Here is a 26,305-nt window from a genome sequence, read left to right as displayed (position 1 = left end):
GAATTTTATCAGAATCAGAATCAGAAATACTTTATTGATCCCCAGGGGGAAATTATACAAGGTCACCTGAATTTAGTCTGGATGAACATCAGAGATACTGCTTTCAACAGGAAGTGTTTACGTCTCACTGAATCTAAAATTATGTGTTCCACATCGGTGTTCAGTTCAGGCTCGTTTCTTTACGCAGACTGCGATAATCTGGTTAAATCACCTTCATTTCCTCCACGAGCTGCGGAGCCACCTCACTGCTGAAAACCACAAGTGACAATAAAGAAGAAGCAAAGAAACAAAAACGCATTATAATTTAATATTTATTGTCAAAAATTAACTATCTGAATTTACAGAGTTTCTAAGGCAGGCACATTCTGAAAATATAATAAATCAGCTGCATTTGTTTGAGGACAGCAAAAGATTAAAATGCTCAAACTGTTAAGAGAAAAGACAAACCAGCAGAACTTGAAGTTGTTATGAACGTTGACATTTCAACATTTCACAAAGGAGAACACAGCAGGAGTTTCACAGCTCACCTGAATTTAAGTGCAAATAACTGCTGTATGTTTCTGTTGCTGTGGCTCTTTGAACAGAGGACGCCTGCTGTGCCGTCCTCTGCCATGTGAGCATCACTGCTAAAGAACAAAGGAGGAAACCCCACCTCTTTCACATCGACATTATTTAGATTTCATACTTAAACACGAGACATCAATGGGCTTTGGACAAGAGTTTAGAGATGTAACATCCTCACAGAGGAACACTTTATGTTCTGATATTGACCTAATATAATACTTTCATTTCTCTAGTTTTATTATTAATCTACCAGGTAATTGTTGACAGAAATCAGTGAAAAATGTCAATCACAATGTGAGGTCTTCCAATGTTTTGTCCAACAGACCGGCAGAAAACATTCATAATTCAGAGGCTGGAATCGGATCATTTTTCCATTTGATCTTAAAAAATGACTATTTTTATTAATCGATTATTAAAATTGTTGCAGATTATTTTCTACGAATCAATGAATCGACTAATTGTTTGAGTTGTAATTTGATTCAGATTAAAAAAATAAAACTATTCATACTATTCAGCGAGGGCCGTCACGAGCAGCTCCACTCTGATAAAGACCTGCTCAACACTCTGCTGCGGATTCTGCTCGTGTTTCATCAGATACATTCATGTCCAGGTTCAGTGCAAAGACAGAGGGACGGCAGAGACATAGGAGTCTATCTGTGTGTGTCGGTGGTGATTGGAGAATCAGCTGATGGAGGGAGGGCTCTGATTGGACCAGCAGGCTGCAGTACTGGACTCCCTCTCAGCCCATGTAGGGGTACCTCCAGTCTGTGAGGGGGACGTGGGTCTGCTTCACCGCCTGCGGCGACGTCCATCTCAGGACGTAGTGTGGACCTCCGGGTTTGTCATTGGTTCCTTGATGAAGAGAAGAGTTGACAGTTGAACAGAGCTGACAGTCCAACAGACCTCACCATCACCTGCCGTCACCTGCAGTGAGGTGTTTACCTGTGAGCTCCTCTGATCACATGGACAGTAAAACCAACTCTTACCTGAAGCTCTGGCGCCACCAAACGGCTGCTGAGCAACAACGGAGCCGGTGGATTTATCATTTACATAGTAGTTCCCTGCAGCGTTCCTCAAGACTTTAGCTGCCTCGTCGATCACAGTCCTGCAACACAAACTTTATGTATCAAACACTAAAGGACGTCACACTGAGACAGATTCAAACAAAAACACCAAAGTGCCAACATTCAAAATGACCAATGCATCAATAAAAAGTTCTTTCAAGAAGGTGACAGAGTTTGCTGCCCTGACCTCCTCAGGTGAGTCACAGGTGAGACTCTCTAGACTGTATATAAAGATGGCCGACGCGTCTCCACCGCAGACTGTATATAAAGATGGCCGACGCGTCTCCACCGCAGACTGTATATAAAGATGGCTGACGCGTCTCCACCACAGACTGTATATAAAGATGGCTGACGCGTCTTGTGCTGGTGATGTCATTTAAAGGCTTTAGGAGAGCGAGCTCATCACGTGTCAGCTCCAATTAACCTCCCGCAGTACCTTTGCCTCCCCTTCAGCTTTCCGGCGCTCCCCCTGAAGAGGCTTCAGGTCCTGGTCTTACTTGTCCTGCAAACATGCAACTGTAGATTAACATGTCTTACTTGTCCTGAGCGAACACTGCTCCTGTCAGGGCGTACGGGGATGTGCTGTCTATCAGCTGCAGCACCTGTTTGTACTTGTTCTCAGGATAAACATAAACTGCCAGAACAGGCCCAAAGATTTCCTGCACAAGACAAAAACACATGTTAGAAAGTCTTCACCAGACGTTTGTAAAAACACATAACCTAAACAACATTATTATTGAATTCTATGTGTTTTATTTTTAACAGCGTGAACAGATGTTCCTGTAAATCCTGTTCCTGCCTGATGTTCACATAAAGGAAACAGTCACATACACACTCAGATCAGTTTTCAGTCTGTGAATCAGAGCGCGAAACAAGGTTCGAGCAGCTTAGTTAACCAAACACCAGAGGACGGCTCTGGGAGACACGTGTTTATGGAGGTGATCCAGAGTTAGTCCACACAATGATGAGCGTTTGTCCAGTGTTTGTCTACATTCAATCAGCAGCAACACCTTTGTCTCGGTGCTACTATAAAATAAGTAACGATTAACACTCTGCCTTACTGCAAATACTACTGCACATCTGCTCTATATCAAAGAATACTTTGATTCTATTTGTACTTATCAAGCAGGTAGCAAAAAGGTGCTTCTCAGTACAGTGAGACAGTTACATATAAAACCATTCACAAGGTCAAAATGAAGAGAAGATGTGGTGGCAACATGTCAGAACTGCATTATGTTAATAAATAAGTGGTCAATGGTGTGAAAAGACGCACAATATCAACTTCAGTGGCTCATACATTAATAGTGTGACCCTACTCTGGAAACTCTCTCTGCTCTGAACCAGCTAAAAACGTTCAGTCACGTGACAGAGGATCAATGATGCCACGGGCCTGCTCATCTTAGCCTTCATTATCAGTTATGGTGTCAGCCACAACAAGCAGATATTTATCGGTTACCAGTTCAACTCTAGTTTGAAGGTCTGATTTAAAAGCTGAGACAGTGACAGCAGAAAACAGAAAAGATCCACCAGCCCCGAATTTAACTTGGACTCTGGAACAGATGAAAGGCCTGAACCAGCTGATCTAAGAGGCTGTTTTGGACAGTAAGGAGTTACAGGTTCACTGCTGTACTCTGCTGCCTGGACACGTAAAGTAATGGCTTTAAAATCGACTCTAACAGAGATCAGTAACCAGTACAAAGAGGCTGAAACTGGGCTGATACCAGCAGAGCTCTGAAGTCACAGCTCCAGTATTAGGGTGAACCAAGTGTGACCACAGTCCATGTGTGAAGACATCAAGCCGTTTGTACCTCGTTCATGATGGCGTCCTGCGGGTCTGTGGTCTCGATGATGGTCGGCTCCACAAAGTAACCCTTCTTGTTGTCATAGTTACCTCCAGCGATGACCTTTAAATTAGAGGAGGACTTGGCACGGTCGAGCCACGTCTTTATCCGAACAAATGACTACAGAAGGAAACACAAGAGGAAACACAGTAAGCAAAAAACACTACACATCAATATACTGAAGGAGAACACAGACTTTATTTGTATTTGTACCTTCTCATCGATCACAGCTGAGAAAAAGGTGCTGAAGTCTTCAACAGGCTAAAGAACAGGAGAAGAAAGTCATTACATATTTTACAAACCTCATCAACACCAGACAGAAAGCTGGCACACCATGTGACCATTTAACACTGAACCTGTTAGCTTTGTTATTATTGTTAGCTTTCCACATCAGATGGTTGAGACAGAAGGCAGCTCATTGGCTTATAGTTAGAGGTGCAATGATTAGTTGTGGCTACAGTAGTACATTAGCCATAGTAGTACTTGTTGTACTGGTACTGGTTTCCTGTCCTATCCACTCACGTCTCCCACTCTGATGTGTCTGTGGATGTCCAGCAGACCCTGTTTGACCTGCGGCCACATGCCGTCTGGTATGTACATCCTGGAGCAGGCCGAACACTTCTGACCTCCGTACTCAAACGCTGAGCGAATCGTCCCCTTCACCACGCTCTCAACATCCGCTGACTTGTGGACAAAGTGGAAATTCTTCCCGCCGCACTCTGAAAACGTGAAGCACCACGTTCAGAAAACCCAGCTGACATTATTTTAACATGCAGGTCAATACAAAGTGACTTAAAGGTGTCAGAAGTCTGTCAAGAAAGGACAAAGAAGTCCGACTCTTGACCTCCAACATTTCATCAGCATCACATCCATGTGAAGTGTTAGAGGTTGAACACTCAGTGAAACCCTCTTCTCCTCTTCCTCACTCAGAGAAACAGGAAACAGTTTTTGTGTCATGTCATCTCCTCATCGGAGGCTGAGCTGTCGCTTGTCTGTCTGTGTGTAGAAAGCATCGTTCTCTGCTCCGTTTCCATAGTAACTGATGGATTATCATGCTTCAAAATCAGAATTGGAAATACTTTATTGATCCCCGGGGGGAAATTACTCAGAGGTTCAGCTCACCTCCTGCCAGTCGAGGGAAGGTCCTGTAGGAGTCCAAGTTGTGGGCGACCTGCTTCCAAAGACGCTTGAATGTTCTACAAACACAGATTCAAAGTATTGGTATGGAGCCATTTATAAACAACAGTGTATTGTTTGATTGGAATGTGTATTATTTAATCTGCAGTGCCATATTAACATGGTGGAAGAACGTTTAGCTTAAAGTATTCAAACGTGTCCTGCTGCCTTCAGGTGTCTGCAGGGATTTAATGAACTGGAGCAGAAACTTGTCCTTCAGTCTGAAGCAGCTGAGGACAACAGAGACTGTCACAATGACTCTGAGAGGTCAAACAGACTGATTTACTGCTTTAAACACGTTCAATGTTCATTTTGATGCTGATTTAAACGCATCTACTGGCTGGGGGTGCTCCAGAAACAGACGCTCTTTGTGCTGCATCATTTCAATGTCAGGAAAATACCAAAGCATCAGAACACGGGCTGAGCAAAGACAGAGCCCACCATGTGTCTCAGTTCATTTTAAAGGAGACCTATTATGCTCATGTCCAGCTCTGTATCTTTATTCTGGGACACCACTAGAGTACATTTGATTTATCTTCTACCAGCCCTTCATGCAGCCCCTCAGTTCACCCTCTGACTCAAACAAGCTGTTTGAGCTCCTGTCTCTTTAAGGCCCGCCTCTCTAAAAGCCCACTTTCTTCTGATTGGCAGGCCAAGTTCCAGAAGTCTTTGGAAGAATTTCCAAGGGCAAACTGTAAACCCAACATCACTAAGCAACTAAGCATATACACTACTCACGAAAAGTTAGGGATATTCAGCTTTCACATGAAGTCGATTCACATTGAGCAGAAATGAGGAATGAGATGAAGAAATTACCATTGCATGCTTCTACTTAAATGACCTACTTTCATGATATAATATCACTGTAGCATGAACTTTTTACATTTTCCATAAATTTCACCCAAAAGTCGAATATCCCTAACTTTTTGTGAGTAGTGTATATATACATATATGACATATGACAGAAAATAAGGAAAAGCATAAAACGTCCTCTTTAAACAGAATCCACAGGTGGTGTTTGAGCCACACTTTAACAGGCATCCACATCTGAAACATATAATCTCCTTACGGGACGCTGCCAGTGAAGTTGATGCCTGCCAGGTGCTCAGAGGAGGTGACGGTGTCTCCGAACACTGGACCATCAGCTGGTAGAAACTGGATGATGTTTGGGGGCAGACCACTCTCCCTCAGGACTTTGTAGACAGCGTAGCTGGCAGACATGGCAGTGTCACTGGGCTTCCACAGCACCACGTTACCCTGAAAAACACCAGCAGCTCACTGATCATATAAAACACAACAGACAGACAGGTGGACAGACAGACAGACAGAGACGCAGACAGACAGAGACACAGACAGAGACAGACAGAGACACAGAGAGAGAGAGAGACAGAGACACAGAGAGAGAGAGAGAGAGAGACAGAGACACAGACAGACGAACAGACAGAGACACAGACAGACAGACAGACAGAGACACAGACAGACGAACAGACAGAGACACAGACAGACGAACAGACAAAGACAGACAGAGTAAATAAAGCCTCCCATCACTCACTGATCACAGCCATTCATTCTTCCATACACAGAGACACACATACACTCACCATCAGAGCTGGGGTACCTGCCAGGTTTCCACCAATAGCAGTGAAGTTGAAAGGGGCCACAGCTGCTACAAACCCCTGAGGGAGGAGGAGGGTAGATAGACATGTAGATACATACAAGGTTAATATGAGACTGCAAACACTCAGTCCTGACATACAATTAAAGGTTTAAATGAGCTCAGGGACCTGGATATGAGCAGTCTGAAGCTGCTCTACCAGAAGGTGGTAACATAATCAAAGTGACGTTGAACTGAAGCCAGACACGGACAAAAACTACCATTACATATAAAACCCAAACCTTCTTCCACAGAACAATTGATGGATCAGCTGGACATGAAGTAACCAAACGTGGAGAGGGTCCTTACCTCCAGCCCACGATAGAGCATGGTGTTTGTGCTTCCCTCAGCATCTAATGGCTGCTGTTGCTCCAGCTCAATGGCGTGTTTGGCATTAAATCTGAAGAAGTCAATCAGCTCTGCGGCAGCATCGATCTCGGCCTGGACCACCGTCTTCCCCTGAAATACAGAGATCCATCCACCACAGAGGAAATGTTTGTGCTTTGATTTGTTCTCTGACCACTATGCTAATGTGACAGTTACAGCTCACTGAGTCTCAGACTCCATTTTGCTTTATGGGTAACTGCTTGCTAAGGTTTTCCCCGTGTCTGCTGTACCTGCCCGATCATGGTCTTGGCGAGGACTTCTGCTCTCTTGGGTCCACTGATGACATCGGCTGCCTTGAAGAGGATCTGGGCTCTGTCCTGGATGGGCTTCAGGTCCCACTCCCTCCTTGCTGCCACGGAGGCCAGGATAGCTTTGTTGATGAGCTCCTGCGTCACATTCAGGCAAAAAGAAGGAGTCAAAGCCAGAGTTTCACGGTGAAAATACATATACAATATAATACAAAATAGTTCAACGTAGAGAAATGAAACTAGATCAAAAACAACAACATAAAACCACCGGGGTAATAAGTCATCACAATGCCAGCCTTTACTGAGGGGGGGTTGTTCCACAGTGTTGGAGCTAAGACAGTAAAATTATGATCAGAAGATCTTAAGATCCTCAGCCTGGACTGTGGAACTTCAAACCAGTTTCTTCAATAAAGTCTCTGGCCCTGTTCACGCCTGGTGCTAACATCCGTCACAAGTGGACAGCTCTAATACAGGTGAGATCTGACCGCTCAGACCACATTCGGAGGAATTGCATCCCTGACACCCATTTATGGATGACCCACAATGGCACTGCATCTAGTACTCTTGTACTAGAACTTACCTTGTCAGCAAAACAGAACTTTGCCACCTTATGTGAGTGATTGAAGGGCTTTGAAAGAAACAGAGAAAGTCAACGTTAGGACATTATGACATTGTCAAGGAAACTTATTCCAATGTATGTTTGAATAACGATGCCAGTGGTGATAAGCTCAGTCCCAGTTTCCACATGGAACGTGCTGCTGACTGTACTCACAGACAGCTGATATCTGATGTCTTTGGTCCACACATGTTCATCTCCAACCACACAGGGGATCTCCTCCGTGGTCCCCTTCAGACTGTCTAAGGCCTACGACCATCGAATCAAGATGAATTAGAACTCATGTTCAGTGTGTTCCACTCCATATTTGTGATGGTTAGTAAACACAAGCAGGTTCGAACCTTCAGCAGCTCTTTTCTTTCTGCACTCCCTTCTTTGAAACCCAGGATCGGCTCATTTTTCACCTCCACAGCTGCACAAGGGAACGTTTTGAACCTACAAACACACAAACCACATGCAGTTAATGATGTTCTATTCATTCAGAGTGGGCGTCCAGTCAAACTGTGTGGTCTGAGGCAGCTGGCAGGAAAACAGCACAATCAGCAGGTGCCTTTGACCTGAAGTGGCCATAAAAGTTTGGTTATGGTGGGAGGATGTTGAACTCCTTTAATAAATAGACAGGAGCTCCCACAAACTGGTTTCAGCTCGACTCTCTCCCACGCTGCCACAATATTTCAGTTGATCCATTTGATCCGAGCTGACCGCCTACAGCTGCTCGAAAGTAACAAGACATACGCTTACCTTGAATTCATCCACTGGTTCCCAAACCTTTCCAGTCCTGCCCCCCCTTTTCACACCCTCCCCTCACATATTCTGAATGCATTTCTATTTAACAATACTGGGGAAACAAAAAGAACAGAACTGGCTCTCCTGTTATACTGACAACGGACGTCGGTGAACCACTTTCAGACTGAAATGTGACATGCTGTATATACCGTATATCCACAGATCCAGAGGATGAAGCCCAGGATGTTGCTAACCTGAATCTTGATAGCCTTGCTAACATCTCAGCACTCTTGTTCTTCTTCACAGCAGACATTTTAAAGAGGTCATTGCAGGAAAGGCAAACCTTTAACATGAATGATGCCTCTGCAATGCAGTGCTGCAATCAATGCTGTTATTAGTTACATCTGCTTCCGACGAGTCAGGATGATAGAAAAGGTCTTAAAAGTGAAACAAGAGACTTCAAGATGCCACGCTGGACTTCAGTAAATTGTGATTTTCTGTAGCTGCAGCCCTGTTTCATTTTTATAGTAGGACATAGGATATAGGATAGTTTCATCCACTTTCCTTGAAAGTTACATCACAGCAGGGACTCTGGGGCCTTCTCTCTTTCATATATGATTAACTAATCCAGTCTAAACTGGAAGGGGGGCAGCTGGTGCATTCTCATGTTCCCTAAAACACACCCAAACCTCACTTTCTACACATGTGGCTCTGATTCAGCTGCAGACTGAACTTCTGGTCAAAGCTAATAACCATCCAGTTTTTACAGAAAAGGAAATGTTTGTTCTTTCTCAGAAACAGTCACTGGTTCTAAGAAGGAAAGTCCAGGGCCCCTTGTGTCTGGTGTCTCCTCACACCCACCCCCCATGACCCTGACTGTGGCGGTTATATAATGTGAGTGTGTTAGTATGCAGATTCTTAGTGGTGTGTGTCAGTGAGAATGTGCCTGTGTGAGGTGGTTTGTGACACCATGAGTGACATGCCTTCTATAAGGTGCCAAGGTGAGTCTATGATGTGTCAGACAGGATCCCAGAACTCAAATGTCACCTTTTAACCAACTAAGTACATTTACTCAAGTACTGTATTTAGCACCTTCAGTGGGAGACTCATTCCTCCCAAATGTACAACAGAGCGCCACAGGAAATCATTCCTGCCTGTGGCCATCAGACTGTTCAACTCCTCCCTCTGAGTGTCACTGACACTCAGAGGGAGGAGTATATTTTCTATTTCTTATTTTTATATTTTGCACATACTTTTAGTTCTACATTTTTGCTACTTTCTACTCTTGAATGATATCACCAGTACTGTATAACTTCCCTCAGGGGATCAATAAAGTATTTCTGATTCTGAACAAATAAATTATGAGTTATTATTAGATCAGACTATTGAAATTCACAAGCTGCTCAGCAGAATATAAAGTATTTTAAATGAGCTCCACCTTCACCAGCTGCAACATTAAAGTGAAGAACACATGAATGCATCAATAATTATATTCCAATATATATTATTCTGAAAAGGCCAGTCTGCATAATGAGTACTTTTACTTGTGATACTTAAGTATGTTTCGCAGCTAACACTTTAGAACTTTTACTTAAGTAATGCATGACTTTTACTGGCCAGAGAGTATTTCTACACTGTGGTGTGAAGTAAAAGATCTGAGTCCTTCTTCCAGTCCTAAGAAACTCAAAGATGCCTCTTTGCAGCACTCTGCATGAGTATATGCCAGAAGAGGAGCACCCCGTCAGCTGCTTTCAGATCTTTAACACTGTCAGATGACTTACTGAAGGAGGAGAACTGGTTAGCTGGTATTCCAGTGGTTTCCACATGAAACACTAATGTAGTTACTTCAGCCACAGACTTTCCAGGTGCACTCCCAGAGCAGCGATCATTACATAACGTGCCAGACAGTTACACCCAAACCAGCAGCAGTGAGGCTACAGGCTCGACATCAACGCCCACTCACCTGCTGTCCACAGACTTGAAAGAAAAGAGTCTTGAAAGGAAAACACACGATGCAGCGTCTTAGCTAGCATTAGCTAACTGACAACAAGTCACCGCTGAGGTGGAGGACTCTCGTGTCTGCTCATGTGAGACATTAGTACCTACCCCCTCCAAGACTGGCTCACGGCCGCCCTCACGCGCAGCATGCTTCTACGACAGGTTGTTAAGAAAAAGTGAAGAAAACGAAATGACGGACCCTCTGACAGCCTGACTCACGGGTCAATACCAGATAAGATACCGGACGAACAGGATTGATCGGGCTGATTCAGGCAGCGGGACCGCTGGGTGACTTCAACCCGGACAGCACTAACTGTTACCGGGGGAGAGGTTTATTTTTGAACGCCACATTCCTCGTTGTCGGATCTGTTGTTAAGTTTAACGACCATTTCATTTACGTAATACATGTTCCTGAGTGTGACTGAACAGAAGGAAATGTCCTTCTGTTGTCAAAATTCGTAAACAGTTGAAAAAGTTCCCCCCCCTCCTGTGAAATGAAACCTTCCACAGGCGGGTCTGCGACTGGCCAATCAACGAGCAGTAAAATATCCTCAGCCAATCACAGGTCACACCTGAAAGTACAGGAGGAAGCTCTATTTTCAGCAGCTTCTTGAACTTTCGATCCCGTCTCCACAGCCTTCTTCATCGTGTCACTGCGTTACTTTATGAATCCCAACAGAATATTTATGAGTTCAGACCATAGACTGAATCAAAGAAGGGAAACCTCATTCAAACATGAACTCATGGTGTGGAGAGTTCACAGGCTGAACTGTGACTGTATATAAAGAGCTCTATATGACTTAACACCTCAGCCAGGAACCGAGAATCAGTGCTGTCATCCTGACAATTCTACATGCATATTTCACGTGGAGGTTTCAACAGCATTTCCTGCTCTGCTTTAAACATAATTAATGGTCTTTTGAAGACTTTTCCTGTAAACTGAAACATCTCACCTCATCATACCAAAAATGTATTTGAATAAAAATGTGTACATGGTGTACAACATCTGAAGAAATATCTCATGTTTACTCTCAGGGCAAATTCTGAATAAGAATAGAATCAAGAATTAGTTGTTCTTTAAATCTCTGTTCTATATCTGTTATTTTTGTTTTGCCGTCACTGTTGAATTTCATGTTCCCCCTGCAGGATCTTATTGTCCGCTGTGATTTTAGAACTCTACAATTGTGTTTGGGATTATGATATTTATTCTAATGACTAGTATAATATTTTTGACTGAATCACTTTGTAACGCTGGTTTTGAAAAGTGCTCCATAAAATGTTTTATTACAGATAATTAGATGGCACATCAGGCAGGTTATATTGTCAGTATAATCCAATACAAACATACATAATGTGTACTGAAGCACAAATGCCCCTCAGTTGCTTTTTGTTCCTATAATGACAAATAATCTGTCACATTTAACTGCTGTATTTTATCCAAAATGATCTGTAATGACACAGAATGGCCACAAGATAGAGCCATTAACTTCTGACTAAAAGGCATTTAACTTTGTCTGACCTCTAAAACCATAAAAGTAAATGTTACATACTTGGCCAGATTAACCTGGTTTGGAGCCTCCTGGGCAAAACCTAGTTGTTGGGCTCCCAGTTACCAGAAACCAGCAGTATTCCTGTACTGGGATACTCCCTGGCCCAGTTTTCTGTATCGATTACTTTGTGGGACGTTAATGAAACATACATTTATTTAGGAATATGCATCATGATATGAACTAAAATAAGGTCTTGTTTGTCTTAGAACAAACTCACATACCGTACGTATGTACACTGAATGGACTGTTGGTCTCTCTGATTGTTTCTTCTGTCTGTTAACAGCCTCAAAGAGATGCCCCTTTAAGGCCAATGTGAGTCAGTTCTGTGCTAAAATGTATTCCAGTGTTCAACCAAACGCAATGAGGCTTCAACAGACTTATGGTTGGTTATGGTTAGTTATGGTCAGCTCAGCCAGAAAATACTGTCAAATTACAACGAGGGGATTTTGTAGTAAACAGACAGTAACTTCAGAAGGCTGATGATGCCTCATATCATCTTCAGCTGAACTTTAGAAGTCTCTTTAACACAGAATGAGGACTGCGGTTTTTCTCCCATCATCCCTTCCATTAGAGATTGCTTTAGAAAGAGACCCTTCACAGCCAGTGAGGACAGGAGGAACAATTACAGCCACCAATACACTTCAGTGAGAGTCTTGTTTAAAGACAGACTTTACAGATGTGAACCTTTAATGTGGCGCTGGTTTTCTAAAAACATCATCTGATTATCATCCATGGTCATCTTGTACGTAAAAACCTGGACCTTCTTCATAGAAACACAGAAAAATGTCCACAAGTCACCAGTTAACAGGATAAATGAAACTGGGGGAAACCTCGGGATTAACCCTGACAGAAACACAGAAAACATAAATTATGACATTTAGTAGATGATCCTCTACTTTTGCACCACTTAAACTTCACTTTCTGATTCGTGAGCCAGATCTAATTTAAAACCCACTATAGGCTACTTGAACCGTCAACCTGAAATCTCCATTTTTCTTTTGTTTTCTCAAACCTTTCACAGACCTTAAGTGCTTCAAACAGTCCCAGAGTCTTCTTGTCGTTCTAGTTATTTTTTTAAATAAAAATCAGTGATCTTTAAACAGCCTGAAGTCTTTACTGCGGTGCATGTTATCATGACCACAGCAATCAGCGGTACAAACACGGAGTATCGGCTGCTAAGTGGCATCATTCGGCGTCTTTTTTTCTTTCGTGTTTTGCCGAGCAACGAGCCTTATTTTGTCCCAACTGGCTCCCCGTAACGTGAGAGGCGTTGACAAGAGGAGGGCTGTTGTGGTAGAAATTAGCCTTTTACTCACGACAGCAGCCTGTTTAACACATCTTATCTTCATAACACTGAATAACACCAAACAGGAGCGGGTTACAGCTGGAGGAGAGGCTCGTTCAAACACAAGGAAGCGGTGGGTGTTGCTGTCAGCTCGTCGTGTTCAGGTAGCTGCTAGCTGCTGCTTAGCAAAACAGTCTGTTTCTGTCACGGAGCCGTTAGCCAGCTAGCTCCGACTGACATGTAAGACACAGCTTTGCGATGCTATAAATTGTCACGGATGTGTCTTTAATGTGACTGACCCTGATCCGACGGCTACTGTTTTATATAAAGACAGGAAACTTCAAGTTTATCTAACGGCAGCTAGCTAGCACGCTACACAGCCGGGTTTGAGTTGGCTTCTCTGGCTAACTCACTGACTGCACTGCCATTTAAACTGCTGCACGATATCAACCTGAGGGAGGGAGGGAGGAGTACTCAGGTAAAAGTACAGCAATGAAAAGTACTCCCTTCATTCAAAAGCCTACTCCTACTCAAGTAAAAGTACACAAGTATTCTCAGCTTCATGTAGTTTCAGTGTCAGCAGTAAAAGTACACAAGTATCATCAGAGTCATGTAGTTATAGTATCAGCAGTAAAGTACTCAAAGTACTAGTCTCGGTCTGTCTTCGTGCGTTTAGATCCCTGAAAGGGTTAGGGTTAGTTGTGACTGACATGTGTCCCTCTCTGGTCCTGAGTTGTGACTGACAGGTGTCCCTCTCTGGTCCTGAGTTCTGACTGAAAGGTGTCCCTCTCTCGTCCTCAGCAGTGTATGGGTCCTCTGACTCCCGTCAGACAGTATGAGCTCTAAAGGAGGCGGCACCGCTCTGACGCGTCGTAACTACAGACTGGCTTCAGACACAGACAAACCCAAAGCCACAGGTACGACCTGCTGGGAGAATACTGTGTGTACATGTGACATGTGTAAAACACGTGTTATTGATGGTCTGTCTCCCTCTGTCAGGTATAGTGAATGAGAAGTTGCTGAGTGACTACCTGCACCATGTGTTTCCTTCCACCAAACAGGGACCTGCACTGGCCTCCCTCAGGTAACATCAGTCTTCAGTCCATCATGTTATATGTTCAACCTGCAATAACAGAAACAAGTAGTGAACACAACACGGACGTATCTTCACCTTGAATTTGTTATGACGTTTATTTATTTGGAGTCATGGTTTGTCCTCCTGGGTCAGTCTGAGAGAAAGTCTCTGTGTGTTTGTATCTCCTACTGCGTGTCAAGTTACTGCTGCGTCACCTTAAAAGCTTTCCACCGGCGAACTAGCAAGAGGCATTATTGTGTAGTAGTAATAGGAAATGCACCATGTTAATTACAGAGTTAGTGGACCTTCGTTAGCGCTGCTGTTCTTCGATGAAAACCAGATGTGGACACGTTTAGTCAGTAGAAACAGAAAGAGCCACAGCGAGCCGTCAGAGGAAGAGCTGCAGGTGACTCTTACTGCTCACCTGCAACACGTCATCCAGGTGAACAGCTTATAGACGTTGATGTGCTGTGCAGCGTGGCTCCACTTTGAATAACTTTTCTGTGAAACATCTCAACAACTTTTGGATGGATTGCCTTGAAATGTTGTACCGACGTTCATGTTCCCCTCAGGATGAATCCCTCTGAGGTTCCTCTAGCGCCACCATGAGGTTCACACATATACAACACTTTTGAGTGAAATATCTCAACAACGAGAGTGTGTGTGTGTGTGTGTGTTTGATTTGAGAAACAGGAAGCTGGTCAGAGCTGCTGGACTGTTTTGGTGTGTTGAAGTCTGGAGCAGCAGATAATAACTGTGTGTGTGTGTATTTGTGTGTACAGTATGTGTTTTGTACCCTGACCTGGACTAGTGTTACACGGGCCTCTTACTTTAAGCCAGACAGACTCATGTTACCCCCAGCAGCTCTATACATAGACACACACACACACACACTCAGTGTCTCTGCAGTTAACCCTTTAGTGACGGTCCACTGGGTAAACCTGCTTCCTGTGTTCATTCGTCCCCTGTAGACCAGCAGCAGTCTTTGGTCTTTGTGAGGATCAGGTTTGGGGGCTCCTGCGGGCCTCACACCATAGATCACGTGTTTAAAAAAGGAACGTCTCACTCATTCTCTGGTGAACAGGAAAATTAGGGCTGTCCAGATTAAGTGTTTTTAACCCAGATCTAAGTCCTTTATCTGCTGATACAGAGTCCAATCTGGTACACACCTGCCCAGTGATCACTGGAGTCGGACCAGAGCTGAAATTATTAGTCCATAAATCGATGGACACATGGAGGGACATTTCAGACAAAATTGCTGCTTGGAGAAAAAAGTGGAAAACATATTTCAAATAAGCTTCACTTATTTTACACCTAATCATGCACCTCTTCCTCTTCCTCCTCCTCCTGTACAGGAAGCCTCTTGGTTTCCAGGATCTTGGTTCTCACCTGGAAAGATTGATGTCTGAGGGAGAACCCACTGAGGACAGCAGAGGTAAAGGTACACACACACACACACACACACACACACACACACACACACACACAGGTGTCTCCAGGTGTTTCAGTTGAGACATCTGTCCACACCTGGACAACAAAGAGACAGTTACATCTCTTCTTCAACATCTGGCGAGCAGCTACAGCCTGTTACTGAGTGTTGAACCTTCAGTCGCCGTCTAATAAACTAATTGGTGTGATGCTGTTTGAATCTGTGTCTGCAGATCAGCCCGTTGAAGGTCGCCTGGGCCCTCAGCCGGTCGTCCTGGATCACACCAGCGGCTTTGAAGGACTTCTGTTTGTGGATGATGACCTACTGGGGGTAGGACGACGTTTGTCAAAGTTCTGTATCGGAGGGAAACCCAGTCAGCACTGAGCAGTTTTTATGTTCATAGACTGCCAGCTGTCTGTTCAAACTGGACTGAATGTCGTGTGTTATTATCTCACCTTCATTTTATCTGCATTTTGATGACTATATTTTCAACGTGTAACAGGTTCTACAGGGTCTCCCCTTAATATTTCTCGGTAAAAGTGAAGTAAAATCCTTTCATATTCACTGCAGCTTGTTTAGTCTGCTTTCAACAACAAAACGAGTATTATTTTATCTTTATTGTCTATACCAGTACAGTAAAACCTCTCAGACAACAACTTGTTTCTTTATTAAATGGTTATTAATGAGACTTGTTTATTTCTAATGATTGTAACTTTTCCTGGTTTCAGGTCATTGGCCACAGCAACTTCAGCTCCATCAGAGCCACCACATGTGTTTATAAAGGTAAGTCCTCTCAGGACAACTGGCTCCGTAGTTTATGTTGTTGGAGGATATAAACTTGGAGCGTTCATGGGCTAATAATAATAACAACAAATGATGGTGTTGTGCTTCCCTGTAGGGACTTCAGTGTTTTGTCTCATTTAATGCTCTTTATGTCTGAAAGAATAGACCAGAAGGAAGAAAAGAAGAAAAGCCCACAGCAGCATATTATGCAATCTGCTGTCTCATGTTGAGTCTGCAGAATCACTGAACACACAGTATGATGCATAAACTGTATATCATACTGCAGCATGTATATATACTGAATATATGTTCAATAACCCTGAAAGAAGAAGAATATCAGAATATCTCAGAACAGAGAAGCAGACGGTCAGTTCACCGTTCAATCCCGGTGTCGTGTTGGGAGATTTTGAATGAAGCTTTCCAGCTGGATTGGAGAGGTGTGAGTGTGACTGTCCAGCGTCTGCACTGAGAGAAGATCCTGAACAGGATCACTGTATCTTGTATGGAAATACATTTATAGACTGATGTGACGGGGCTGTGGGGCTACGCCAGTCAGACGGTGGGGAACCGCTGCAGCTGCTGTCCTGCTGTGTCATTTCAATTCTTAATATTCACAATAAAAACACTTTATTTTCTCATTGTGTCTGGTTTGTTTCTGTCTGCAGGGAAATGGGCTTACGAGGTGCTGATCTCTTCTCAGGGTCTGATGCAGATCGGGTGGTGTACTCTCAACTGTCGCTTCAACCAGGAGGTACACACACACACACTCATACAGACACACAGACACACACATATGTGTGTGTGTGTGTGTGTGTGTGGCTCTACAGAAGATGTAACTCGTGTGTGTGTGTGTGTGTGTGCGTGTCTGTATGAGTGTGTGTGTGTGTGTGTGGCTCTACAGAAGATGTAACTCTCGTGTGTGTGGGTGTGTGTGTGTGTGCGTGTCTGTATGAGTGTGTGTGTGTGTGTATGTGTGTGGCTCTACAGAAGATGTAACTCTCGTGTGTGTGTGTGTGTGTGTGCGTGTCTGTATGAGTGTGTGTGTGTGTGTGTGTGTGGCTCTACAGAAGATGTAACTCTCTCGTGTGTGTGTGCGTGTGTGCGTGTCTGTATGAGTGTGTGTGTGTGGCTCTACAGAAGATGTAACTCTCGTGTGTGTGTGTGTGTGTTGTGCTCAGGAGGGCGTTGGCGACACTCCTGACTCTTATGCTTATGATGGGAACAGAGTGCGGAAGTGGAACGTGACGACCACTAACTATGGAAAGGTGAATAACAACACCGTGTGGCTGCGGCCCTTCAGGTGATTTACATTGGGTCACTGCCTGTGATGCTGAAGCCACTTTGTGTTTCCTCAGTCGTGGGCAGCTGGAGACATCGTCAGCTGTCTGATAGACCTGGAAGAGGGAACCATCACATTCTGCTTGTAAGACAATAAACTCAATTATTTTATATTCTTCTTCTTCTTCTTCTTACTCTTATTATATAACATGTTATACTGTTATATTGTTTACTTTCTAAAGGAATAGTTCCTCTTCTTCTCTTCCTCCCTGACAGTCAGATGTTCAGTAAATATAAAGCTACAGTCCTGGACATAACCCCGCCGTAAAACTGCAATTTACCATTTTTATGCTTCAGTTTTTGATGAGTTTAAACTAACCAGGTATATCCTGTTAATCAGTGAGCTTTAGAGGAGCTGGTTGGTGGATTCTGTTACCTGTGGACAGAGCCAGGCTAGCTGTTTCCCCTTGTTTCCAGTCTTTATGCTAAGCTAAGCTAACCGGCTGCTGGCTGTAGCTTCTTCTACACAGAAGAAGGATGTAGGATGTGATCAGATCAGCAGCTGCTGCCTTTATAGATGAACTCAACACTTGAGAGGAGGACGTGTTTAATGTGTTTGTGTGTGTCTCCTCAGGAACGGCCAGTCTCTGGGCACAGCGTTCACCAACATTAAGATGGGTCCAGGCGTAGCCTACTTTCCCGCCATCAGCCTCTCCTTTAAAGAGTCGGTGGCTTTCAACTTCGGCAGCAGACCTCTCAGATATCCTTCTCAGCCTGCATGACGTCTTCTCTCCAGTGTTTCCTTTCTTACACTTTTAAATTGTGTTTATTTCTGTCTTAGAGCACGTCCACTCTAAAGCCTGCGTTTGACTTTTAAATCATGGAAACACTTTCCAGAGGTCGGACTTGATTTCAGTGCAGAAGGAGAAAATTAAACTTCTCTAAAATGATGATGTACGACTTCACTATGGGACCCCAAAGTGTTAAAGACATCATGAAATAAATAAACATATTGATAAATTGTGTAAAATATATAAATGAACCAATAGATAATTAAAAGTAACTGTATTATAATGAAATGTTATTCTTATTTTCATGATAATGAAAAGTGTCATTGGGGTAAAATAAAAATGAATTCTGTTATTATCAAAATAAGATTTCATAATGTGTTGCATTTCTTCAACTATTTCACAAATTATTGGTTCGTTTGCATATTTATATACAATTTGTTAATGTGATTATTTATTTCATGAGGTCTTATTTATTAATGTAATCTTGAACAGACTGTGTAGCAGTAAGAAGCTTTTATATTTTCTACATGTCCGTCCATGATAACCCTGACATTTGTTTTAGGTTTTAATACAATAAAAGTCATTGATCAGTTTATTTACAGAAGTCTTCAGAGACCTGACATGATGAAGGTGCACCTCGTACTTGTATACCTGCACGGTGTTGATCCTTAACCTGAGTGTGATTCACGTACCCTGTGGATGGCTACCTGCCCCTCCAGGACCCCCCAACTACAGACTTGATGAAAGCTCACAAACTACTGGGCTACATGAAGAGTGTCCTCTCCACTGCCATCGACACACAGGTGGGGACAGCTGCTGCGGTGGGCTGAGCTCTAGGAAGCTGGTTCATCGTATTGTTGGGACTGAACTCGCCCCACCAGATAAATGTCTTCTAATCCGACATGTTTCAGATTAAACAGACTGTACGTGTCTGCTGCTCACAGAGGACAGCAGGCGTCTCTTCCTGGAAGTGAATTCTTTTCCTGTTTTTCAATCTGTCCTTGTGTTTGAGGATAAAGTCAAATGTGATGACATCAGTTGTAGAAGTGGCCTCTGGCTCTCTGATTGCTCCGTTTTTGAAGGGAACTCGTTGTGTTTGTGTCCTGGCTGCAGGAGGAGAGGCTGGTGGAGAAAGACTGTGCAGTCTGGAGGCTTCATGGAGAACCCACAGTCCTCATCACTCTGGCTCACATCTTCAACCACTTCGCTCCGTTGATGGTGAAACCAGTTTCTGTGTTTGTGTGTCAGTGCCCGATGTTCAGGTGGTTCCAGAGTTTAAATTCATCTTGATATGCCTTACTGTAGTGAAAGTGTTGAGATGTTCAGGTCTCAAGCTTACAGTTTCCCTTTAAAACCATCATCGGGACTTTGGTTGAATTCAGCAACTATCAACGCACTTTGTTAACAACTGCATCTGATTCTCACTATGGCAACGGCAGCTGAGGCTCATGGGTATTGTAGTATTTAGAAGTGTAAATAATTCAAACGGTGGTCAGACCATGAACCTGTATGGTGGTTTCTGTGAGAGTTTCTGTGTTCAGTAACATTGACATAACAGCACGGATACAGCACAAGCTTTTAGATCTCTGCTCATTGAGGGTGTAGATCTCCTGATGCTGCTTGAAGAAGTGGAGCGTCCCTGTATTTACTTTGATCAATTTTTCTCTATATTGACTGTACGTGTGATCAGCTGTCACACCTGATATTCATCAGCTGTTTTTTCCTGTCAGCAAACTGCTCCCGAGGAAGGTTTTAAAGTAACACTGTGAGCTTGAGACTGGAACCAGGCCTCTGTCCTCCCCTGGACTAACCTTCCTCTGACATGTGTTAGATATCAGTGGATCTCCTGATCAATGTCGTTTGTGTTGAGGAATGACCAAATCTTGCAAAACTGGTTGTCAGGCTGGAAACAGGCAGCAGTTTTAAAGTGTCTGTGTTTAGATGTTTTAACTTTGGCACCATCTGGTGGTTTGATGAAGAACGACTCTGATGGGAACCCGCAGCAGATCTCTATGGGGGACACTGAGATGAAAACCATCAGAATGACTTGAATCCTACACATGAACTGTGTATTTATAAACCTAACAGCCATTTGGCTCTCTGTGTTCACTCGTCACTGACACACCTTCACATTACTTTTACTAACAGCTGATGCGTCTTTATAATCTGGATCTGTTGTTGGAGCAGCTTTCGTCTCTGAGATTCCTTTGTGAATGTATATCAACGCCTGTATTTACAGGCCGTGGACTTGAAATGAAATTTTAAAGATGAAACAGGTTCATTCGCTGACTTTGTCTCAGCACGTGTTTGTAGAGGAGTAAGAGAAGAGTGATCACAGACTCTTTATTTTAATACAGTTAGAAATAACAGAAGGTGGTCGTATTAAAGTTCAGCCACAAAACATCTGGATGAGCAGCTAACGTGTTTATGCTGTAAAACATGAAACCAGCTCTGGTCTCTGTTGCTGTGTTTAGCTGCAGCATCTGGAAGTGAAGTAGTGTTAGTGACATAAGGCAGAGTAATTATCATCGTCATCATCATCATCGAGTTAAAGCTGAAGCTTTCTGTGCTTGTGTGTGTGTGTTTAGCAGAGTGTTGACGGTGACGCGCTGATTGTGATGACAGCTTTGTTTTCCTCTCAGTGTAAAGTTTACCTGGTGGAGGACGTGCTGATGAACTTCCTGTTGGGGATTCTGGAGGGAGGAGGTTCAGTGGATGAACACCCGCTCATACAGCAGCTTCTGGATCTCTTCTGGCTACTAATGGAGGTACACACACACACACACACACACACACACACACACACACACACACACACACACACACACAGTCACAGTCAGCTGATCTCTTAAACGTCATGTGAACAAGAAACCTGGCTTCAGTAATCAGGGTTCGAGATCAGAGAAACCAGAGGCCTGTACTACGAAGCAGGATTTGGGGTCAGCGAGGTACCTTCAGGGTTACATCGCCATGGTAACTAAACTCACCTAACCTCCGCAGCAGGTGATGTTCCAGATAACAGATCAACTCGTATAAAAGCAACGCTTTGAATCATGTTATTATATTCATGTTTTATTTGTCTGTCTCTCTGCCTGCCTGCCTGTCTCTGCAGGACTATGAGGTGAGCGAGTGTCTGAAGCAGCTCATGATGTCCCTGTTGAGGGCCTACCGCTTCTCCCCCATCATCCCCGACCTGGGCTTCCAGGTAGGACATGTAGAGGAGAGTCATGGTCCTGGACCCCTGCTCTGGTCCCAGACCTGTTGGAACCCACAGATTAGAGACGACCGCTCTAACAGGAAGTGTTGACATGAAATCATTAATCAAAGCTAGACATCATGTTGGCTGAACTTTATAAAGAAGGTCATTTGATGATCATGTGTCACTCCAGTGAACAAAATCAGTTTAATACAAATGTTCCAGATGTTTTACACTTTATCTGTCAATGCAGGAAAATACAACTTTTGAGGTTTTTATTAAAAGGGAACGAATAATGATAATAATCCTTTTCTGCATGTCATGGTCTGGAAAAAGTCTGTGAAGTCTTCTGTTAGAAAAGGCCACTTCCTGGTGTATGAGACAGTAAATATGTGAAGTTGACTGATAAAATATGATGATATATGTCCAGTTTTTGATGTGTTTTATTAGAAGGTATGAAAAGAAGGTTTTAAGTCTGAGAAGTAACTTTTTATTTGATGTTTGTGCAGAAGGCAAAAGAAAAATATATTTTTAAAAAGAAAGAATTATCATTTAAAAGTCAATGAAATTGATCAAATATATGTATTTATATATTTAATATATTCTGAGAAAAGATATCTAAAATACGTACGGGGATATTTGAAGACGTTCCTCTGCCTGAATTCTTCCAACCTGAACAGATTTAGATGTGCTCCGTCTTCAGTCCACATGCCTGACCTCTGTGTTTCAGATCCACTATCTGCGTCTGACCACGGCCATCCTGCATCACGAGAAGTCCAGGAAGTACCTGCTCAACAACGTCTTATATCCTTCTGTTGTTACTGTGACTGAAGCACCATCAGAGACCAAGAGGAGAAAATGTGAAGGGAAATATTCTCCTTAACAGAAGTTCACGTTTGATGTTCTGCGTTCAGTCGTGTTTTTTTACATCAAGACTCCTCTGAGAGTGAAGGAGGCGGGGCTGGAGGAGCTCATCCCGACCACCTGGTGGCCCACGCACTTTGACAAGGAGGTAAAACAATAATAATAAGAAAATAAAAAGTACTGCAAAAGTCAAGAAACGTACATGGATCAATCAGCCCTAACTGAACAAATGGCTAATATTTTTATTTACTAATATTTTCTAATAGTTTCAGCTCCTGCTGACTCTGATGAATGTGTCCTGTTTCAGAGCTGGAAGCTCTGCGGGTGAATGAAACTTTGAAAACAGGCAGCCTAATGACACTAATACTGATTGATTATCGTTTATTCATTGTCCACTCAGGGGAAAGATGAGCGGGAGCCCAAAGACGAAAGTGCAGACGAGCGACTGAGACGGAGAGCGTACGAGAGAGGCTGTCAGAGACTGAAGAAGAGGATTGAAGGTCAGACCGTCTTCCTCCATCTGTTGGTCCTGTTCTTCATAGTTTAGCTCCTGCCACTTCATACTGTGAAGGTTCAAACTGAACTCACAGTTCAATTATGTCTTTAAAGTAAAACAACCTCAAACCAGTAACTAAGTACATTTCAGTGCTGTACTTGTTACTTCTTACTGCACTGCATTGATCTGACAGCTTTAGTTACTTTACAAGTGAAGAGTTTTCATTTAGAATATGAAGGTGTCACTTTGATATTTTGTTACTTTTACAAAACGATCAATAAATGAACTGATCAAGACAATAATCAGCAGATGAACCCATAATGAAAATGATAGTAAGTTGCAGTCCTGTATTAAATGGCTCCACCTCAACAGTAATAATTATCCAATCATACAGTAAACTTGTACTTGAGTGTGGTATTAGTACCCATTGGTCCTGCTGACTCAGCTGATCCGTCCTCTGTTCTCCTCTTAGTGGTGGAGGAGCTGCAGGTTCAGATCCTGAAGTTGCTGCTCAATAACAAAGACAAAACTACGGTATGTACACTTCATATAGTGTGTATTATTTTATCTATATAGAATATCTAAATATAATGAGATCCACATATTTCCCGGAGCTTCTCCAAACTTGGCTCCCTGAACGCATGTGGGAACCTGGGACACCATGAACACCCCCTCCTGACTAAGTTTATATAAGTGGATCCACGTTTCAGCTGTGTGCTTGAATATAGTTTTGAATCCAGAGTTGCCATGTTGACATGAAACACCCACTTTCACAGTACAGTGATAATAACTTCATTCACCTTCAACTTGTTAAGATATGATTTCTTTCTGAAAAGATTTGATCGATTGTTTGTTCATGCAGGTTTAAGATCAGGTGTTACTGAGAGTCTCATGTTACAGCAGCACAAGAAACTAAAGAGGTAGAAAACGGATAAGAACCCATTTAAAATAATGCATAGTATTATGAGTGTTATTCATGCAAGAGAAATGCATATTTTCTAATACGTCTTAATCGTCTGTTGGGGGTTTTAAATCCAGCGTGTTGATCCTCTCAGGCACTGACAGGAAGTCATTGTCTTCTGCCTGATTAAATGTCAAATACTGAACGGTCCAGTTGATGTAGTCAGTTCGCTAGAAAAGGTTTCCTCTCCTGAGCTGAGTCTGGATCACATGCTGAAGCGTCTCCTTGTAGCTCACACTGTGTGTATTGATTAGTTCTGGCTATGTTCAGGTGCTTAACTGATATCTGATAAGTCTTGTGTCTTCGTGTCTCTTTCAGGGCGAAGCCTCTCGCTATATTTTCCTCAATAAGTTCAGGAAGTTCCTCCAAGAAAATGCCAGCAACCGAGGGGTAAGAAGAAATGTCCATGTTGGTGGTCCCGACCTGTTGCTCGCTGTCAACACTGGGTTTATAATCCAACCATCGTCATTCTCGTCTTGACCTCGATGCATTTTAAAATACCTGAAATAACAAAGGTCATAGTGTAAACGACATTGTTCTAGATGACAACTTTCTCCAAGTTCATATTTGATATTTTGTGTAATTTGTTAAGCAAAAATGGCAAAAATGTCTCTCTCTGCACCCATCCTTCGTCATTTGTGTGTTTGTCCTCCAGCATATGAACATGTGTTTATTTGTGTTTTTGAGCAGCACCCTACAGCTCTGTGCCCTCCAGAGTACATGGTGTGTTTCCTCCACCGCCTCATAACGGCTGTGAGGGCCAGCTGGGACGACGGCAACAGGAAGAGTCCAGGCAGCGTCAGCAGTGAAGGTACAGCACAGTGTGCTTGAATTCATATGGTGCATCACTGACCTTCAGGCTTTATTATCAGGAGATACTTTTATCTGCTCTTATGGGTTCAGTTCCTCCCTTTTCAGAGAACAAAACAAAAATACACGAGATCTAAAAGATAACTCTACAGGGAGCTGGGTCTGGGTCTGGGTGTCAAAGAATTTGGTATTTTCATCACCTTGAAATTCTCTTTGTTCATTCAAAAGAGGCAACGCAAAGAGAGAAACATCCAGGAGCTGAGAATTTATCAACAAGATCATTAAGAAACATTAATGTTGAACGTGTTTAAAGGAGGAACGTCAGTGAATCAGTCTGAATTCATCACAGTGATTCTTACAGTATCTGTTGTCCACAGCTGCTTTATACTGTATGACTGTATCGGAAAACAACAACAACACACACACACACACACGCACTCTGTTATAACTCAGTAGTCTGTTTATAATGGAGAGCTCATTAATCCTGTGCAGCACATTGTTAGTGTGTTTTTAATATTAAATATTCTGTGTGAATGTTTTGCTGTGGAAACTTTAACTTTGTCGATCCCACTGTACGAATGTCTGACATCCTCTGTGAACGGAACAGCTGTGACATCATGACCTCCTAATCTGCATACATACTATCTTTTATTTATATATACATATATATGTATATGTGTGTGTGTGTGTGTGTGTGTGTATATATATTTATATATTTTATATTTTTCTTCCATCTTTTCATCCATCACCTCCATCCTGCATTCGTTCTGATTGTCACATCATCGATCCTAACTCTTACCCCCCCTGTGGTCTTTCTCCAGAGGCCTACGTCCCTCCCCAGCTCTTCTACAATGGGAAAGTGGACTACTTTGACCTGCAGAGACTCGGGGGGCTCCTCTCCCACTTAAAGAAAACACTCAAAGGTTGGTTTGTCTGTATTTAAACAGGTTGATCAAGTTTCTTTGTAATGAAAAGCTGCACTGAAGAGCTGGCTGAGGTTAAGGAGAGCAGCACTGCAAGACTAGCAGGCTGAGGTGGACAAAAATCAGTAGCGTTCAGTAAAGAAACGCAGTAGAGTGCAGTAAAGAAAGGCAGTAGAGTGCAGTAAAGAAAGGCAGTAAAGGAACACAGTAGAGCTCAGTAAAGGAACGCAGTAGTGTTCAATAAAGAAACGCATTAGAGCGCAGTAAAGAAACGTAGTAGCGTTCAGTAAAGAAACGCAGTAGCGTTCAGTAAAGAAATGCTGTAGAGCGCAGTAAAGAAACGTAGTAGCGTTCAGTAAAGAAAGGCAGTAAAGAAATGCTGTAGAGCGCAGTAAAGAAAGGCAGTAAAGAAATGCTGTAGAGTGCAGTAAAGTGCAGTAAAGAAATGCTGTAGAGCGCAGTAAAGAAACGTAGTAGCGTTCAGTAAAGAAAGGCAGTAAAGTGCAGTAAAGAAATGCTGTAGAGCGCAGTAAAGAAAGGCAGTAAAGAAATGCTGTAGAGTGCAGTAAAGTGCAGTAAAGAAATGCTGT

General features: G+C 43.0%; 2 protein-coding genes across 2 annotated transcripts in view; one reads left to right on the top strand and one right to left on the bottom strand.

The window, feature by feature from the left end:
• Positions 1-322: 322 nt before the first annotated feature.
• On the bottom strand, positions 323-10,500 carry aldh4a1 (aldehyde dehydrogenase 4 family, member A1). Its single transcript, XM_070901944.1, has 15 exons — positions 10,383-10,500; positions 7,892-7,985; positions 7,707-7,799; positions 7,515-7,562; positions 6,917-7,072; positions 6,609-6,758; positions 6,247-6,321; positions 5,715-5,902; positions 4,592-4,665; positions 3,992-4,188; positions 3,683-3,730; positions 3,437-3,589; positions 2,166-2,287; positions 1,551-1,669; positions 323-1,416 (listed from the first exon to the last, which is right to left on the bottom strand). Exons 1-15 carry the CDS (start codon positions 10,421-10,423, stop codon positions 1,304-1,306), a joined length of 1,671 nt encoding a protein of 556 aa, XP_070758045.1. The 5' UTR covers positions 10,424-10,500; the 3' UTR covers positions 323-1,303.
• A 3,444-nt stretch (positions 10,501-13,944) lies between these two features.
• LOC139283111 (E3 ubiquitin-protein ligase RNF123) overlaps positions 13,945-26,305 on the top strand; it is a 103,270-nt gene continuing 90,909 nt past the window's right edge. The window contains exons 1-20 of the mRNA XM_070903068.1: positions 13,945-14,026; positions 14,109-14,193; positions 15,540-15,625; positions 15,846-15,943; positions 16,342-16,396; positions 17,062-17,147; positions 17,575-17,661; positions 17,752-17,819; positions 18,309-18,434; positions 19,154-19,268; positions 19,579-19,683; positions 21,108-21,233; positions 21,578-21,670; positions 22,392-22,460; positions 22,551-22,673; positions 22,926-23,025; positions 23,494-23,555; positions 24,301-24,372; positions 24,673-24,793; positions 25,614-25,715. Coding sequence (XP_070759169.1) covers positions 13,945-14,026; positions 14,109-14,193; positions 15,540-15,625; positions 15,846-15,943; positions 16,342-16,396; positions 17,062-17,147; positions 17,575-17,661; positions 17,752-17,819; positions 18,309-18,434; positions 19,154-19,268; positions 19,579-19,683; positions 21,108-21,233; positions 21,578-21,670; positions 22,392-22,460; positions 22,551-22,673; positions 22,926-23,025; positions 23,494-23,555; positions 24,301-24,372; positions 24,673-24,793; positions 25,614-25,715 — 1,861 coding nt within the window. The remainder of the gene's footprint in view (positions 14,027-14,108; positions 14,194-15,539; positions 15,626-15,845; positions 15,944-16,341; positions 16,397-17,061; positions 17,148-17,574; positions 17,662-17,751; positions 17,820-18,308; positions 18,435-19,153; positions 19,269-19,578; positions 19,684-21,107; positions 21,234-21,577; positions 21,671-22,391; positions 22,461-22,550; positions 22,674-22,925; positions 23,026-23,493; positions 23,556-24,300; positions 24,373-24,672; positions 24,794-25,613; positions 25,716-26,305) is intronic.

Source organism: Enoplosus armatus, chromosome 3, assembly GCF_043641665.1.
Source record: "Enoplosus armatus isolate fEnoArm2 chromosome 3, fEnoArm2.hap1, whole genome shotgun sequence".
Lineage (NCBI taxonomy): Eukaryota > Metazoa > Chordata > Actinopteri > Centrarchiformes > Enoplosidae > Enoplosus > Enoplosus armatus.
The sequence above is the reverse complement of the archived record's forward strand: the minus strand, read 5'-3'. Positions and strand labels throughout refer to the sequence as shown.